Consider the following 18,547-nt stretch of genomic DNA (forward strand, 5'->3'; position numbering starts at 1 on the left):
GCAAGGCCTCCTGTGCCCTTGAGCATTCGGGGGCTTTGGTTTGGGTGCCCAGCATCCCCGTTCCCACTGCATCAACCACAGCGGTCGACTCTCTGCACGTCTGACAGAGGAAGGGGATGTATTCAGAGTTTACATGAGTTGTCAATGGTGTTCTAGGGACACAAATGCGAGTCTCCGGACCACAGGCCCAGTGCCTCAAGGTTGAATGACATACTAAGAAGTCAACAGCAGTTAGAGGCTGGGTTAGAGACCCTGGCAGGTGAAGAGGGGGGTGAGGAATGCACACTGTCCCACCTCCCAGCGTACCCCAAGTCCAGCATCTGCTGCAGGAGTGGCTCATTCAGTCTCAAGTTGGCAAACCGCACCAAAGCAGAAAGAGGACCCAGAGGGGGAACTCACTTGATGCTGTGCGCTTCACGCCCCCCGCAGATTCCACCTTTTTTTGCTGGCTGCTGGGAGCCTTTCCCTTCACAGGAAGCCCATTAGATGACGCTGGAGGTTTTTTGTTCTTCAACTGTCAAAACACACGAGAGAAAATTAAAAATAATCGAAGAAAAGCACCCTGTTGCCTAAAGTTATTTCTTCTAGTCTCTGACTCTTAAGTAGGACCTGTTGGCATGGTCAGAGGACAAAGGAAACCAATCTGCTCACCCGTCATCGGGCTGCCTTGTCATCCTAGCACTGAGGGCTGGATACCCAGGCCTACCACGACGTCTGCACTGGGAGGGTTGTTATGTTTCTACCGGGCCTTAAGTGCAGATCAGAAAGCAGCTCTGAATGACCATGTAATACCCTCTGAGAACCTGTGAACCTGAATTTCTAGAGCTAGGTGACTTTTCCATAAGGGGACTGCTTCCAGCGGAAAGGCTTGGTTCTGCAGGGAGGTTCTGGCCTTTAACCGAGTGATATAATAATGAGATGCATAACCTCCGTTCGGATCTGATGGAAGGATGTAAGAGACACATATGTAGGAATAGCATAAACACATAAAGAGCAAGCCTTGACCAGCTATGAGCTTAAAAAAGTTCAACAGTCCTCTGCTCGCCCAACTTCTGCAAGCCACAGCTCCATATCTGGCAGGTGACACTGCAAGCCAGGCACTGAGCTTGACACAGAAGGAACTTGACACCCAGGCCCTGTCATTCTCCCCACCTCCCACTGCCTGCCTCTCATGTTGAGGGCCCAGTGTAGAGCTGCATAGAGATCTAGCTGCAATTCTGGCTTGTCATTTAGGAGAAACTAAGCTAGCCCTTTGAAACTTCCTGAACCTCTGCTTGCTTACTTAAAAATATAAAGACACTGGCGCCTCTCACAGGACTCTAAGGGACACTGCACAAGCCATGCACAAGGTGGCATCCAGGTCCTCTCTGGAAGTGTATGCTCCCCCACACAATGGCCACACAATGATGTGACATGCCAAGGCACTAGAATTCAGCCTGGGACTGTTCCTGTTTGAAACGGAGACTGGGGTAAACAACTGTGATAGCATCACATGATACCTGACCAGCAAGGGGTCAATCCCAATGCACAGATGGCAGATGTACTAAGCTAGCCAAAGACAGCTATGCTATCAGCAAATGGATAGTTAAGCAGATAGGCCACAATGGCCCAGTCTGGGCGGGGATCCTCGAGAAACTCTAAGAGGCCAAGGGTGCTCAGCTGGTCACTCAGCCAGTGGTCCACACCCCTCTCATCAGAAGTCAGGCTCTCCGGGGGCGGGGGTGTCTGTATAACTGTGCTAACACAGCAAGTCTTCTGTGTCTGTTCCGACAAAACAATGTCTGGAGGTGGAAGCGTGAGTCACTACTAACCTAGAACCCTGCCTGGTGTCTGTTATTTTCTCAAAACCGCCCAAAGAATGGGGCAGAATGCAGAAAGCATGGCCTCTTGCTTTCTCTTTTCAGAGTGTTCCTTACATGAGGAACCCAGGACTCCAGGCAGAGTGGACAAGACTATACAAATGAAGAGTACACTTGGTTAAAAATTCATGGACGCAGTTAGTGTCCGCTCAGGTACGTTGAGGTACATCACAGAGAGTGGGAGAGCAAGAGTTTGGCCTCAAGCCTGTCTGCCACTCAGAATCAGAGCCTTCCTGTCACACAGGTGCAGGGCCCATGTCATCCTCTCCCTGACGACGCCCTGGTTCTCGAAATGGTGCTGGTCATATTTACAGACAGGAAGTAACCACTGCCTGGGGGCAATCCTTGCTAACGTATACCCAAGATAAGCTATAATGCCATTCTAGAATATTTTGGAAAGTGACATGGCCTCTTTTTATAATCTCTGACATAATTCTCAAAATGTACTGAGAAATTCTGGGAGACAATCTGGGAGCTGGCCACAAATATCTCTCTAGTCCCTCAGTGGCTAACTGTCAATTAGGCCATGGCTGAAGACTACGTGACACTTTGGTGTGTGTGAGGTGGTGAGCATGTGGTCACCACAGGTCCACTGATGTCGGGGAGTTTGGGAACACAGTCTGTACCTGGGAGTGCAGCCCGAGAGACGCCCTCCCCACAGAAGAGGTGTTAGTGACAGATGGGGAGCAGGGTGGGCTGCAGGAGGTGGGGGATTTGTAGTGGTTAGAGGATAGCCTGTCAGTGGGTGGCCGAGATGCCCTCCGGTCAGCAGGAGAGGAGCGAGCAAAGATTGTCGGCGATGGCAAGTTATCGTAGAGGCCTGCGTTATCATAAAGCACCTCTTCCACTGGGCCTCTGCTCCCACAGCCAGGAAAGCCGCCATCCATGTCCCACTGCAACACATACAGCCTGCTTGTTAGTGGCCAGACGAGAACAGAGAAGATCAGCATAGCGAGATGTTAGCAGTCCCCCAACACTCTTCATGACCAGTCACACACACGTGCACCCGTGTGTGTGTAAACACACACACACACACACACACACACACACACACACACCCCCCCCACGGCAGGCACGTCTCCCACAGCTATGGGCTCCTTCATTAAAGCCCCCTTTGCCTTTGGAGTCACAGAAAGATTTCTCTGTCCTGAAATTGTTCCCAGAGTCATTGGATCATGACGTTTCTGTTTTGTTTTACAAAATGAAGAGGGCTGAGCTGACATTACCAGCTCTAGAGACCTGGAGTTTGAAAGTTCCTGGTGCATAGGAAGTGAGGTCAGGTGTGTTGGGAAGAGCCTGGGGCTCTGTGCTGCACAGGAAGGTGTGTGAGGTCATGGTCAAGAGTCAGAGCGCTTGCTGTGCTCTGCACACACTGGCTGATTTATCACAGAGTCTACTTAGCAACCAGGGGAAACTGAGGCAACAGCAGCTCACACAACTAGGGAGAGGCGGAGCTGACCAAAGCCAAGCTTATGGCCACACACTGTATCAGAGAGCGGCGGGCTCTGATAGAGGAACATGTCTGGAATAAAAAGCACCCTGGGCTCGTCCATGCTGCCCTTGGGGCCAGCAAATTCACCGGCAAGGTCAACGCAATCTAACTCCCACACTTGAGCATCTGAAGAGAATGTCACAGCCCAAAAAGTCTGCTGATGACAGAAGTCAAGTCATCACAGGATGCAGGGTGCCTCAGCCTTGCATGGGACAATGGCATTGTACAAGCTGACAACCTGGACAAAGAGTTAACAGCTCAAAGCTACGTCACAGGACACAGGAATTCCAGAGCACCGGCATCAAGGTACAAAGGAACCCCACAAAGCCAGTGCCAAATCCCTTTAGGCTTCAAAGGTCTTTGTAAATTGCCCTGCGTTATAAAAAGAAATATTAATTCATAGATTCTGCCCATCTCCCCTTGCAGTGCTCCTTCCTGCCAGACTATAATTACAGCTCTTTGTTATAAAAATAGGAAAGGCCCAAAAATCCCAGAGTGGGAGTGTCTCTCCTGCAGCCACATCAGTATCTATTTTTGTGATGCCGGGGACAAATGAGAACCTAAAACAACGTAGAAATGCAAGAATGGGGCGTTTCTCAGTGACAGCCACACAGGTCCACAGTGATCTGTACTTGACTCTCCCTAAAATAGCAAGGATCAAGTCATGTGGAACACTAAGTAAACAGTGACAGCAATCCCACAGAAGTTTCTGGAGCGTGTGCACAGAGCCCTTTCTTAAAAAAGAAAGGGGGTGCAGAATGAATTGCATTTCTGACATGCTGAGCGTTAGGCCATAAAGCTTAGACTTTATGGAACCCAGAAATGAAGCCTCCAAAATGCAGTCACGTGGTAACAGAGACCTGCAAACAGGAAACAGGCTGAAGAAGCCTGAGCAGGGGAGCCCTGAGGAAACCAGAGCATACCTGTAAGGAGGATTCTTCAGTGCAGAATGCTGATTTCCAAATGCACATGAAACCATGGGTGAATCTGGGGAGAAGCACTGAGGGAAACTGAGCCAGCATGGTGTCTGGACTGTCTGGGTGACGGGGACAAGTGAGCACAGTGTGACTCATTAGGCCCCTGCAGCACCTTGCTTACCTCCTCTCTCTCTCTCTTTCTCTCTCTGTGTGTATGTGTGGTGGGCATGTGAGTGTGTGTGTGCTCGTGTGTGTGTGCTCATGTGTGTGTGTGCTTGTGTGTACACACACATGTACAGGTGGTGCATGGATATGTGGAGACATTGTCTGAGGCCACAGGCTGGGAGAGACTGCTCACCATTGTGGGGAGCCTACATGTTAGGGTACAGAAACTGGGCCAACCCAGTGCTACTGGTGTCTGCACAATAAGGGGAGGCCATGCCCCACCTTGAAAATGGTGCAATAGCCAGACTGGGTTGGGGGTGGGGGCTGGGGACCACAATGACACAAAGACTGGGCTGAGATCCCTGCTCACAGCCCTCACCAGGCATAGACCCTAAGATCTGTCCACAGGGCTATAGAGCAAAGGACAGCAGGCACTACTCTGGGAAGTCTTCCAATGCATCATGGCTCCTGCCATCAGAATATCAGGGAAAAAGCCGAAGACAGGACTCAAGGTGAGGACGGAAGTCTAAAACATCACCCAAGGTCGAGGAACTCCTAAGAGACACACTGGCTCTTCTCAGCACAAGGCTTCCCACGTATGCTGTCCCACACCCGCGCTCACTGAGCAGGCAGTACCAGGAGCCAAACAATTGTACAGCAAGGCTTCCGTGTGATGGTGCCTGCAGCTGTGTTGGGCGAACCCGAATCAGGGCAACTTACACTGCGCTGTCTGACTTACCCATGCTGTAAAATGGGACATCCTCCCAGCTCCATCTATTCATTCTAACTTAATCCACTGACTTCTAGCCAGTCTCTTGGGTACTGAGATGTACGTGTTAATGAAGATGAGCTGTCCACTAGGGGGTCACATGACCAGATGCTCATGTCGGAGACCAGGGTTTGGGAGGAAGTGATTTAATTCTCCATCTCACTGGACGGAAGGTAAACACCCCAGGACTGACTTGACCAGCAATTTGTCACCAACCAAAACTGACCATTGGCTCTTGAAGGACACTCACCGAGCCGTTGACACAAGGGACGTCGTCATAGTGTAGTGCTGTCCCACTGGGATGGGCATAGCCATTGGAGAGGCTCCCCAGGTACGGGCTAGTGGACACTGCCCTCCTGTTCATAAAGCTGAGAGAGAAACAAGGACATGTCAGTTAACCAGCAGGGCCTCTCTGTACACTGATGCGACCCAAGGTTATGTCAGGTCCTTAGGCAGCAGCACATGGCATCTTAAAGGGACCGGGGCCAATCTTCACCCAGAGCAAAGTCAGGCCTCAGCACAGACTATGGATGCCATTATATGGGGACACACAGCAGCACCTACAAGTCGGGGGAACCAGACAGCCAGCACTAATTACATTATAGCAAGGATCACGCACACACAGGGAGGGCACAGCAGCTCTTTCTGACAGGCTGGGCATCTCACAGCCCTGAGCCAGTTTTTTCTGTCTGTAGTCTGGCCATTCCCAATGGCAGGGAGCAGCATGGTCTACACCACTACCAGGCGATTTGGGGGATGTATGTGACTGTCGGGCAAGCCCTTGTGATCTCTGGCAGCCACACAGCATACTTTCAGCTGGATCTTCTGAGGGCACTGTGGGAAGCCATGCTAAGGCTTCAGAAGCCTGGGCTGCTGGGATAGGTGAGATGCATGATTGGGTTCCTGTCCTTGGCCAGAGCCCCTAAATCCTTAGTTCCCTAATGGTCACAGGAGACAGGCTGCCTTTGCCCAACATAATAAGCCACTCGCCCTCCACGCCCCAAGAGAGCCTGGAGGATTTGGGGATAGAGCTGCCAGTGGCTAAGGAAACGGCTATATGATCACAGTCCAGGACTTTCCTCTGAGATGACAGGGCAGAAGGGCTTCTGGAATGAAGGCACCAGGAAGGAGACTCACACTCCCAGGGAAGGCACTATACACAGAGGAGTGCACCCAGAAAAAAGATGTACCCAGGAAAGGTGTTCACTCGGGGGGGGGGGGTGTACTGTATTTAGGCAAAGAGTTGTACCAAGAAAGTCACTGTACCTAACTAGAGAAGGTGTGTACCCAAGGAAGGTGCTGGAGCCATTAACCAGGGGAGAAGAGGAAGCCCTGGTTTCCCATAGCTCACGCTCTGCCCCTCCTACCCAAGAGCTCCACACCAATGGATTCCCAGCACACCAGTGACCTAGCAAATGAACCACTGCCCGAGGGCTGAGGAGGTCTGTGGGGTTGTGAGAACCTCAGGTTAGCATCTGCTCTGGAACGAGCATGGGTGACAAACTGGGTGTGTGAAAGACATCTGGAGGGGACAGAGCTTTCGATCTTCAGGACAGTGACAGAATAGTGGCTCCCTCCCAGAGAGAACTAGGGTGTCACCTGGTGTGAAAAGACCCAGACCTGGTGGCCAAAGGCGGAGAGCAAGTGTCTGCACCTTGGAAGAGGACACTTTGCCTCTCCTCCCTGCCCTTGCTTCTCAGAGAATCAGAGCACATCAGCCCGATGCTTATCACCTCCCGGAGGCTTCCCAAGTCAACAAAGCAATCAAGGGAAGCACTGTCCAGGACAGGCTGCACGCACCAGCCTCTGGCTCTGCCCCTGGCGTTTCGGGCTTCTGCTTCCCGGCCTGCACGGTGTCAGGAATGTTCTGGAGTTCTTCAGCCCCTTCTGCCTCTTCGCTCTGCCCATTCAGAGCACTGCTCTTCCCAACCCACGTGCCCCGGGGAGGCGGGGTGAGGCTGTCCTTCCTTGACATGAAGAAGCCCCTTCTCTCTGCAATGCTGACTTTCTTTTGTGTCCCAAGCTAGCCCTTTCTGTACCCACTCCTTGTCTGCCTCTCCCCACTAGAACATAAGCTTCTGGGGTGTTCTGTCACCCCAATTTCCAGAGCATAATGAGGAGACATGAGCTGGCCTCTCAGAAGCTGGGCTTGTTTCAGGGCAACTGTAAAAACCCAGGAAGAAATAACCAAGATGGCATTTGCTCCTAACTGGAGAAACTAAAGTCACGGAAAGTTAAGCAACAAATGCATTTCCCCCAAAACTGTTTCTCTGAAAGTAGCCACCTGTGTGGTAATGGCCACACACTGTCAACAGTGCACTGCTGCCCCCTGCTGGACGAATCTGGCAAGCGCCGCTCCTCCGGCAGATGCAGCATCTTACCCTTCTCAGCTTATGAACATTGATATAATTATTCTACGCTTAGTCTGCGTCAAATCAAGTGTAGGGAAGTTAAATGCACAGGAAGGAGGAAATTCAAAAGGAAAGGATTCACTAGTCACTTAGGGGTGTCTGCATGTTTCACATGCGCGTTTACGGCACTGACTGAATGTCTCGGTTGAGGACTGGTCTGGGAACGGTTATGAATGAGACGTAATAAATGGAAGAATGGCAGGGTACCAAGTGTGCCTTCACCTGCTGGCTCTGAGCACAGCCCCTGCTGAAGCTCAGTGCAGCATGTGTGTGCACATAACTCTTTTCCTCACAGCGGGAACCTCGTGCTTGCTCTGCTGCGTCAGCTTCTGGCAACCTGCCCAGTTCTCACACTTACACACAGATATCAGGAAGATCAAAGACAGTCCACAGAGCCCAGGTCTCTAGCTGGATACACGTCCGATTCCTTCAATGGGGATGTTCGAAGGATTCAGGAAGCATGACACACACATGTCCTTGTTGGCGAAGGCCTTCTCTACTGGCTAGAATATCCCAAAATTTACATGGAGGGGCAGAGGCCAGTAAAGAGAACTCACATGGAGCCAAGAATAAGCAGGGGCTTCCCACTTCCCTCTGGCACTTTTTCCAAACTGACTTTCAGCCAAGTAGAAATGAGTCTAACTGTAAAACATAAGCACATTCCAGGGAATGCTATATGCAAATGCAGAGACCTGCAGGGACCTGAAGATGGTGGCTGGAAGGTGGCTCTCCCCACCCTGTCCCTCTCTAGTCAGGGAGAAGCATATATTACCACCACCACCACCCTCTGCTGGGCCAACAATGGGCAACACGTGTGAAAGCTTCAGGGGCAGTGCCGGGACGCTGCCCTTCTGTCACTTGACCTACTGTCCTTGGTCAGCCCCAGGACGTGTCCCAGTGTCCAGCTCCCACACTCATGCAAGTCCAACTCCCAGGACAATCCCACAAGCTGTTTTCTTTCCTCCGTTTCCTGTTCCTTTTTAAAACCTTATTGTCTTCGTTCTTTCAGTCAGACACAATTGCTGATAATTCTCTCATAATCATTTGGCGAAGATTCGCCACGCAGCTGCCAAGTTATAAAAAAGCGAAAAATTAACTTAATCCAGGCTATCTATCCCTTGGCCAGCTACCATATTTTGAAGGCTGTTTCCTTGTTCAGTCTCCTCTCTGTTAAGTTTTATGGGAATGTTTGGCTAGAAAACTGAAACATGAAAATTAACTTTATTGCTAGCTGACATCCCTAAAAAGATTTTAATGAGGGTAAAAAAAAAAAAAAGGTTCCAAGGCTAAGTTTATGGCATGTGCCTTTCTAATGAAGAGTCCAATGCAGCGACTTGCATTCCTTTCTCCAAGATGTGACCACCCTACATTTGGTTTAAATTAAAATTCTGCTTGGACATAAAGGAAAAACTGAGCTGTGTGCAAAGGCCAATACTCTCATTCAGGGTTTCTCATGAATGTGGTAATCCGTTTGCTGGTTAGAGCTAACATTATGTGAACTTCGTTTTGAGGATTTCAGTAATTTCCACATGAGTACAGCTAACAACTGCTAATATATGAGGGCGTGAAGACATCACAGGATGAGGCTCCCCGCTTGAGGGCCAGCCTTGACTTCCAAGGTAGACTCTGGGCTGAAACAAACCCGTTCCTCCTTAAGACACATTTGGCCATGTTTTTATCACAGAAACCCTACGATATTTCCATACTCTGTTTAAAAACTGTCTTGTTTTCTTGGTGTTCAGATTTCTTTTTAGGCCTATGCATACTCTAGATATGACTTTCACCAAATGTTTAAATGGTAAAGTCCCCCCACCCCCCTGTTCTATAGGCTGCCACTTTGCTGGAGTGATGGCGTCCTTTGCTTTACAGAATCTTTCTCATTTAAAACAGCTACAGGTGTTAAGTAGCCTGCAAGGGACTGGGGCTGTGGGGGGTAGATATCCCAAAGAAGGGGAAATAGGATATAGAGTTATAAAGTGGAACTAGAATAGAAGAATTAAACATGGAGGGGGGAAGGGAGGGTAGGGGTAAAGGAGGGAACATGGGAGGGACAATTAATACTAAAGCCTTGTGAAAAACCGACTACTGTAGAATCTTTCTAAAATATCTAAAAGGAGTTTAGACGGAGACACCATAGAGAGACAATGCACCAACTATGACATTCTATGCCACCAAGTAAAACCTCCATTTGCAGGGATTGGGTTACATCTTATTCAATCATTGGCCAGTGGGGTCCCATAGCCACCCCAATGTTACAGGCTACTGTCAACATTATCGGTTACTCCCACAAGCTGATGTTAAGATGCTGTTGCTGAAGAAACCACTTAGCCATCAAACCTAGAGAACTAGAGCTGGTGCCCAGCGAGACGTTTTACTGCTACCGATGAGTGTTCGTAGTGCTGGGAGGTACTCTACACGCTACAGCAGGGGGAACAAATAATCAGTAATGTAAGCTGGCCGCAAACCCTGTTGACCCACCATAGCAATTATGCTATATGTTATATAATTATAAATTATGCAAGATACACTGGTGTAATGGCGGCACAGACGTCATGGTCGTAGCCAACCATTCTTTGCCTGACACGAAGGCACACTCCATGCAATGAAACGCATACTTAACACTGCTAATGTGGCTAAGAACCTGAGGCTGAGGAGGTCCCAGGGGGAGACCTACTGCTATTATTCTGATAAAGGGACATAGCAGTAAAATGACTCCCAATGACACACCGCTAAACTCGAAGATCAGAGCATTGCTCAGCCCTCATTAGAGAGGCTGCTTCTCACAGCAGATGGTGTGGAACACAGATCTGCAATGGACAATACGTAAGGAGCCAAGAGACTTTGGAACCCTCAGTCCTAACCCCTCCCTTCAAGGCTCGGGGATCTATGAGAGGAAGATTAGGTGCACGCGATCTGCACACGTTCAGAACGGCAAACCCCAACACTGAGCAGGGCAAGTAGACACCAAGACCCACCACAAACCAAGAAGCTATTCGTGCCAGGTACTGTGGTGCATGCCTTTCATTTTCAACACTCAGGAGACGGAGGCAGGTGGATGTCTGTGAGTTTGAGACCAGCCTGGTCTACATGGTGAGTTCTAGGGCAGCCAGAGATGTAGAGAGAGACCGTTTCAATCTCTGTCTCCCCAGAAGAAGCTATTTGCAGCTGATACCTGTTAGAAAGGGGAAGCCCATTTTCTCCACTGGAGAATCACCAGGCATACGACCATATTCTAGGCCTGGCCCATGCCCAGGAGTAGTTGCCAACACAAAAGGACCCCAGGGTTTTTCATGGGTGCTTTTGTTGTTGTTGTTTTGGTTTGGTGTTTGATTTTTGGGCTTGTTTTGTTAGGGAGATGTGCACCAGTTTATGTGGTGCTAGGCATTGAACCCAGGATCTTGAACATGCTTAGGCAAGTACTAGAACAACTAAGCTATGTCCCTAGCCCATTGGTTATCTTTCAAGGTAAAAACTAGGAAGTTGGGAATGGCCACCAGTCCACTGGCAATCCATTGCCCCGGAACTTCTCCTTGTGTCTGATGTGTGGCTTTGCACCCCTGGGCCATGGGCAGTTCACTGTGGCCAATGAAGTCCTCTAGCCCAAGGCCACCTCAAATATATTCAACATTCCCTACTTCCATAGTGTGTAAAGGAGCATGCCAGGGGCACAGTGATGTAGAAGGGCCTGTTCACCACCACAGCCTGGACGACAGTCTGTGCCAAAGCAGTGACAAAGGAGAACACATCTCTGGTGACCATGGAAAAAAACCTTCCCCTTGTGGAACAGCTGACGATGCTGAATGCCCACATGGGCTGTGGACCCCACAGGATCTGCTGCTACAAAGCCCTCGTGATTACTGCACTCGGGAAACATCCTAACTCACAAAGAGGCTTTTTCCCCCGAAGTAGAATTATTTGTCACAACTTAAATTTAGAAAGTGCTGCACTGACAGCTTTTGAGACCTTGGGCCTTGTTTCGGCAACATACAGAATCTCCTCTTCTTTCTAGAAGACCCCTATCACGAATGGCGGGGGGAACGGCTGCCCACAGGACAAAATCAGGACTACTACTCGTTGATATAAATGACAACAGCCATAATCCCTTATAGTGTCTGGCTGCAAGGGCAGAGCCAAGCAGATATAGCAGGGATCGTCAGGCCCACAAAGCCCATACTACCATCTCCAGACAAGTTTGCTAAGGCCACTCTAGCAGAAATCCCAGAGGGCTGAAATGACCAACATCAGGGTCATCAGGGCCAGCACCCCACCAAGGAAACGTCCCCGGGTGTGCTTCTGGTCTGCATGGTCACCAACACCTACTGCCAAACAGTAGAGGAGTGTTGCTGAGTTCAGGCCACGCGTGAGTCTTACCAGAAGGTCTGTTTAGCCGTCTGGATGACATTTGCTGACATCTCCACATCTATGTAGTCATAGTGTAGGGCTCCTGGGTCCGTTGAGGACCCTGTCTCAGCCAGTAAGATGCCAATCCATCTGCCCATGTCTTCAGAAGATGATGCCTGCCGAGGGGAAGCGAGACGAAGATGTGTGATGGGAAGGAAAGCAAACACAGAGGCCCAAATGTGGATGAGAAAGGCGCCATACTCACTGTCTGAGTGAGAGAATTAGCTGTGCGTTCACACTAGGCTGGAGAGCCGGAGGGTACAGAAAAATTATGCTAAGGGACTTAAAATCGGAGCCTTGGAGCCACCAAGATGCCTCCCCATGATCTGGGAGACAGCATCAGAATGGAGGACATAGAGATATTCACAAGAGAAATTACATCGGAGCCACAGCAAGTTACAAACTTCGCTGAGGGCCTGGCCTGGAGAGCAGGCAGGTGCCTCCTGGAGGTCCTAACCAGCCTGTGCTGCGGCAGGTGAGGTGTGGGATAGCAAGCCCACTGCATCTCTGCAGTTGTGACACTTTTCTGTGGCTTCCACTAGCTCTATGTATACGGTTTCTAAGATACCTGTCGGTGCCAGAACTTGCAGTCCCTTTAATGTTTTTCTCAGACTACCTTTAAAATTATCCTTATTAAAAATTTTAAGCCATCCCTGTTACGTGGTTTTATAAGCAGGTACAAGGCCAGGACAAAAAAATAGACTTGGCCACTTGCTGTCAGATCAGCTGTTCTGTTAGGTACAGAATCCCAGAACTGGATGAGCCGTGTGTTTTTGCAAGGCAGCCACCAGGGGGCACAGTCCTCTTCCTGGTTCCCTGAGACTATCTGAGCCAGTGAGTCCTAGAGGGACAATGTAAGGTCCCCGTCAAACCCAAAATAAACCAAACAAAAACCTACTATGAAAACAATCTTGGAAATAAGCACCTACATATTGAAATTCAAGATCTTGTTGACTGCTTGCCTGGACACCTCGACCCTGGTCAGAGCCCCATTACCCACACCACAGCCATTTAAGATTGGGCTGTGCACCTGGTGGACAGCATGCATGTCAGCCACTGATCCAAGCCTAACATAACCCCACTTCTGCTGGCCTCAGGGCGCGAACACGCTGACATGTACCCTGGAAAACACAGTGCTTCAGGCCTGTGAATGTATGACGTACATGTGTATCTTAATCTAAGGTAAGGGGGGAGGAGGGAAAATTAAGTCTGGGTTAATGGCAAATAGAAAAGAATAAGATGGAGGATTGGTGAACTCTTCTATAAAGTGATCAAGCAGACGACAAAGGACGCATGTAGCCATAGGAATGCAGCTCACTGACCATGCCACAGGGCGTCAGGGGCCCTAAAATGTACAGAGATTTCCAAAGGACAATCAACAGAAACTGTCACCATGTGCCTCAGTAGCCTATGCTTAGAAGAAGTATTTTAATGGAGATTTTTTCCCCACAAGTTACTGCCTGTCTGGGCACCTTGAAAAGTGCCTCATTATTTGGAGCTGGGCGTTTAACTGTGGCAAGCAAAGTAGCCATGCATGATGGATGCTCTCAGAACCTGTGTCATCCCTGCCTCTCCAAAAGAGAAACCCAGAAGACAATGCAAAACAGAATTAGCCAAGGGAGGAGAGGGACTGGATCAAAATCTGTCCCTACAGGCAGCCAGGGTCTTCTGCAGAGGACCTAATCATGGCGTTGGCAGAACCTGTGTACACCTCTCTGGTTAGCAGCCCCAGGGAATTCCATACCTCTAGGACAGCCACCTCCTGTCCATTTCGAAGCAGCCGGAAGGTCAATGGGTGCTTAGAATCCAAGCCCGGAATCACCTCGCAGCCGCGGAGAGGGATGGAGACGATGTGGGTCTTCAGGTCAGCCCGGTCCTTGTGGAGAATGAGCTTGCTGTCCTTCACTCTGCACCAGCGCTCCCGCCAGCGACTGTTAGAGAGCACATTTAGGTAGCCTGCAAGGAGAGGATGCCACAGCTCAGACTCCTGAGGAGGCCAAGTCCCTTGTCTGTGGCCTTTTACAGACCGGGGAAGTACCATGCATGAAATACACACACTCACACCCAGGCCTTCAATGCTCATAAGACAGTTAAAGACAGAAGAGTCATTATTACACAGTTAGCTTTCAACAGGACCTGGAGGCTCTTCTCCGGACAGAAATCATTTCATGGTGTAAGGACCAGTTTCAGCTCCTTGGTGTCTACATGGGAACCTGGAAACCACCTTGAGACAGTGACAGTGGACATGGGATGGTTAGGAGAGGCCGACAGCTGCCTGCCCATAGGGAGGAGAACTCACAAGCAAAAGGGCCCAGCTGCAAATGCTGTAAGCAGGCAGGGCATGTGAGACAGAAATAAAAGTATCTGAAGATGAGAACTCCCCAGGAAGTGGGAGGCCGGGGGAGTGGTAAACTCCTCAGCACTGGATATGTTCCAGCGAGTGACAGAACGTGGCTGGTATGAGCTCCCCACCCACAGCCCCCGAGGCCTCCTCCTGGTCTCTAAGATCCATCCCTGCTTGTGAAAGCAAGGGCTTCATCTCATGGAGAGGCTAACCTAGATGAAACTGCCTGAGGTCTGGGCCTGAGCAGGGATGTTTCTGGTGTGTCTGGCATAATACTGTGTCTTTGGTGTATCAGCGGCATGATGCTGCATTCAGTGTGGTGTCCCACGTGACAGAATTACAGGGAATGTTATCCCCTAGGAGGGAAAGATCCTCAAACACAGGAAAACAACAGTTTGAGGCTATCATAAACATGACGTAGAAATTTCTAGAAAGTTTTCGAGGCGTAAGTTGGAGGTTTCATGGAGACTCTGGCAACTGTGACGGTTGTCCTACTATGACCTCCAACTGTCCCACTGTGCACACACCACCCCTCAGAGATTAAAAAAGGATTAGACAGGGAAAGGATGGCCAGCATGAGAAAGGAAGGATAGTGGAGAATGCTGGGAGCTGCTCATCCTCCTTCAGTTCTTGCGCATGTAACGTACGCACATGCTCAGTGCCCAGACGAAGGTCTGTATGTCTCTGATGAATATTTTTCAAGATATTGCATGATGACTACCCACCCACATATGCAAAATGTGAGTCCTCATCTGGATGGGGGGGTCTCCTGTACCCACCCAAAGTAAAGTGCATCTCCTGCTGAACAAAGACTGCCATTTATCAAGCTAGGCAAAGAATCTTTGAAGTCATAGAGGCCAGGACAGGAGCCGTGAGCTCCAGAGCAGGGGACTAGCTGCTCTCTTGTGTGCAGGCAGGTTTTAAAGGTTTTTCCCAAAGGCCATCTAGGACGGAGAAGGCACCCTCAGATGTAGGGTGCCATCCCAGAGGCCACAGTTCGACCCGATGCCTACATGAAATCAGAGATAGATAATTCCCAGTACAGCTGTGGGCCTCATTTGAGAAGTAGCAGTTAAATGACATGGCTCCTTTTTAAAGGCTTTTAATGTATGGGAGGGACCATTCTGATTTATTATTGTTTTAAAAGAAAGAAGGAAAGCCGTGCTTTAAAATGCAGTCAGATGAACGACCATCCTACCAGAAGGGTTCTGAATGCCATCTACAGCAATCAATCATGCCAAGAGTCAAATGCTGGACCTCTGGGTAGACATCACCTGTATCAACAGAGCCTAAGTGTTTCCTGAGCGTAAGTCCACAAACAGGATGGCAGGAAGCCCTCAAGTAACTGGATATACTCCATAGACAAGGATCACACATGCACAGATTGTTTCCCCCCCTGTTAAAGAGCCACTCTCCATGGGGAGTGGATGCACATGCCTGTGATCCCAGCATGCAGCAGGGAGGGTCAGAGGGATCGAGAGTTCAAGGCCAGGTTCAACAACAACAACAACAACAACACCAGACAGACAGACAGACAGACAGACAGACAGACACACACACACACACACACACACACACACACACGCTAACCACTGTGGTAGCACATCTATTTTCAGTACTCGGGAAGTTGGATATAGGACATGAGTTCAAGATGAATCTGCCTGACACATGAAGACCCTGCCTTTAAAAACACAAAAAGCTCTGAACACCAGGGCATATGGGCTTCATGGAGCTGCCGGGAAGGGAAAGGACAAGTCCTGCCCAGGTCTGCTGAGCTGTCTGTGGCTGGGCCTGGGCAAGGATTAGAGATAGAGAGGCACAAGACCCTCCAGTGACCGCACTGCAGTACGCCTCAAGCTCATAGCTCAGACACCAGCCTGGGTAGGACAGCAGCACTGGCTCTTGTCCCTCGGTCCAGATGGAGTCTGCCCATAGTCACCAGAGACTGCGGCTCTCCCTGCATGAGACAGGTCCTCCTTAACGTAGAGCATGACTTCATGGGACATTATCATATTTTAATACATTCTTGGGATTTCAGTTTGGGGGGGGAGGAAGATGAACAAGGTCAGGGAGAGAATGGCAGACCTCCCCAGGCAGGGATCAAGTCAAAGGGTGGGTCTTGTACTTGCCAAGCAAGGGGGTGGGGGGGGTGGGGGGGGCAGAGCAGGGATCAGTCAGATCTTCGAGCTGAAGTAGATATCTGGCGCCAGAGGGCGCCAGAGTGCAGCCAGGACCTTAAGACCTGGGCTCGGGACTGGCTGGGAGGCTTCGGGGAACAATTATTCTTTTTCTTTCTTTCTTTCTTTCTTTCTTTCTTTCTTTCTTTCTTTCTTTCTTTCTTCCTTCCTTCCTTCCTTCCTTCCTTTCTTTCTTTCTTTCTTTCTTTCTTTCTTCCTTCCTTCCTTCCTTCCTTCCTTTCTTTCTTTCTTTCTTTCTTAATAATCCCACTGATATTATAGCAATGTGCTAATTAATATATCTTTAAAAACTTAATTTCAGTTTAATATTCTGAGATGCACTCCACTCCAAATTCTACAGGAGAGGAAGCAAGAATGAGCAAGTTCAGGTCTGAATTCCAAAGCTAACTCGGAAGGCCTCAGAGGGCTACATTTTCTCCAGAGCCTGGGCAGGGCTGATGTGCAGATGTGTTCCGTTACTTTAAAGCATGGCGGGTGAATAGACAGCGGCAGTAACCCAGGTGCCCAGCCCCTGCCCCGTTCACCCCCCCCCCCCAAGAAACCAAGGAACCGTTGAAGCCACGTCCCAGACAAGCAGTCCGAATCCCAAAGCAATGAGTGGCCTTGCCGGCATGTTCTGGGCCCTGTGCTGGGTGGTGGTGACCCAGTAGAGCAGTGTCATAATCTGGCAAAGCAAGGGAGCTTAGACAAGACTGAGATCCCAGGTGGGTGGCAAGAGGAGGTCTTCATGCTGGCCCCCAGGATGGTGTGACTGCTGTAAGGCATCTGTGTGGTGGTGGAAGGGGGAGTAGACAGACGGGAGAGCTGGAGAGAGGGCACACTTCCAGGTCTCACAGCTTTGCTTATACGGTAACAAGAATTCTGGGACTTTGTCAGCCCATAGAAGGCCAGATAAAAGCCACCTTGGGTTTGGAGTCTTGGCGTGTCTCTTGGGTGCATTACCAAACAAGCTGCCCAACCAACACTAATGCATCCCTCAAAGGCCTCTCAGGGGGACAAAGATGGCACCTAGGGCCACCCAGCTGCCTCTGCAGGTCTGCTCCCAGCCCACGAAAGCAGAGCGCCCCGTCTAGCAAAACTAGACAGCAGTGCACAGACGCGCACCAAGCTCAGCTCAGTAATTCCAGGGAATCTTTTCTGCCTGCCCAGCTGCTCTGCCCTTCTGGCCCCATCGACTTAAGCGCTGTCTCCCAGCAGCTGCAGGGGCTCAGCTTGGCAGGGTCAGTCCCCCGGGCCCGAGTCCAGCTCTATTCCTCCGCTGAGAAGCCCTGCAGCTGCTCTGAAGGGCTGAAAATGCCCATTGTTCCCTGTTCCCCCAGAGACACTTACCCTTACCCCTGGTCTGGCAAAGAGCTGCATGACAATTTTAGAGTTGTAGGGACAGAGGACATTGTCTCAGCAGAAGTCAGAGCTGTGCCCAGCAAAGCCTCAGGGCCCTGCTCTCTGGATTACCCAAGCTCTCAAAAAAAAAAAAAAAAATGACTAGAGTGGAGACGAGCCACTGTGCGACAGTAACAGGGCAAGCAGCCATTTGTGGGAAATGCCTGCAAGACTGTGCTCTTCTGATAAGGAAGTGACTTACAGGGAGTCAGAGAGTGTTTGGGGGAGTTGAGTCACCAGCTTGTGAGGTCAGGGGTCACCAATTCTGTCTTCAATGAGGCCTGAGATTCATCCTGTCTGCCGTGTTAATATGTAGTCATTCCTCCTAAAAGCATTTCATTATTTTGTCTCTTTTTTCCCCCAGAGCTGAGGACAGAACCCAGGGCCTTGCACTTGCTAGGTAAGCGCTCTACCATTGAGCTAAATCCCCAACCCCTCTAAAAGCATTCTACCTCTAGTCTTTAATCCCAGACAGAGCTCAGGAGACAGAGGCAGGAAGATCTATGTGAGTTCAAGGCCAGCCTGTTGTATATGGTGAGACCTTGTCTCAAAAAATAATTTCTATTTTCTCTAACCTAGAACAGTTGAAAAAAAAAACAGAAGCAAAAGTC

At 49.9% G+C, this 18,547-nt stretch overlaps 1 protein-coding gene across 9 annotated transcripts in view; it reads right to left on the reverse strand.

Annotated features, from left to right (window-relative positions):
- Afap1 (actin filament associated protein 1) overlaps nt 1-18,547 on the reverse strand; it is a 113,072-nt gene that overhangs the window by 13,303 nt on the left and 81,222 nt on the right. For 3 of the 9 annotated variants that reach the window (XM_063272812.1, XM_063272813.1, XM_039091573.2), the window contains exons 10-14: nt 13,759-13,970; nt 11,985-12,130; nt 5,453-5,570; nt 2,699-2,752; nt 400-514 (exon numbers count right to left, since the gene is read on the reverse strand). In XM_063272812.1, the coding sequence (XP_063128882.1) occupies nt 400-514; nt 2,699-2,752; nt 5,453-5,570; nt 11,985-12,130; nt 13,759-13,970 (645 nt within the window). Of the gene's footprint in view, nt 1-399; nt 515-2,485; nt 2,753-5,452; nt 5,571-11,984; nt 12,131-13,758; nt 13,971-18,547 lie in introns of all 9 variants that reach the window. The other 6 variants (XM_008770247.4, XM_039091572.2, XM_017599057.3 and 3 more) reach the window with 2 other exon arrangements.

The sequence above is a fragment of the Rattus norvegicus genome, chromosome 14 (assembly GCF_036323735.1).
Source record: "Rattus norvegicus strain BN/NHsdMcwi chromosome 14, GRCr8, whole genome shotgun sequence".
Taxonomy (NCBI): Eukaryota; Metazoa; Chordata; class Mammalia; order Rodentia; family Muridae; genus Rattus; species Rattus norvegicus.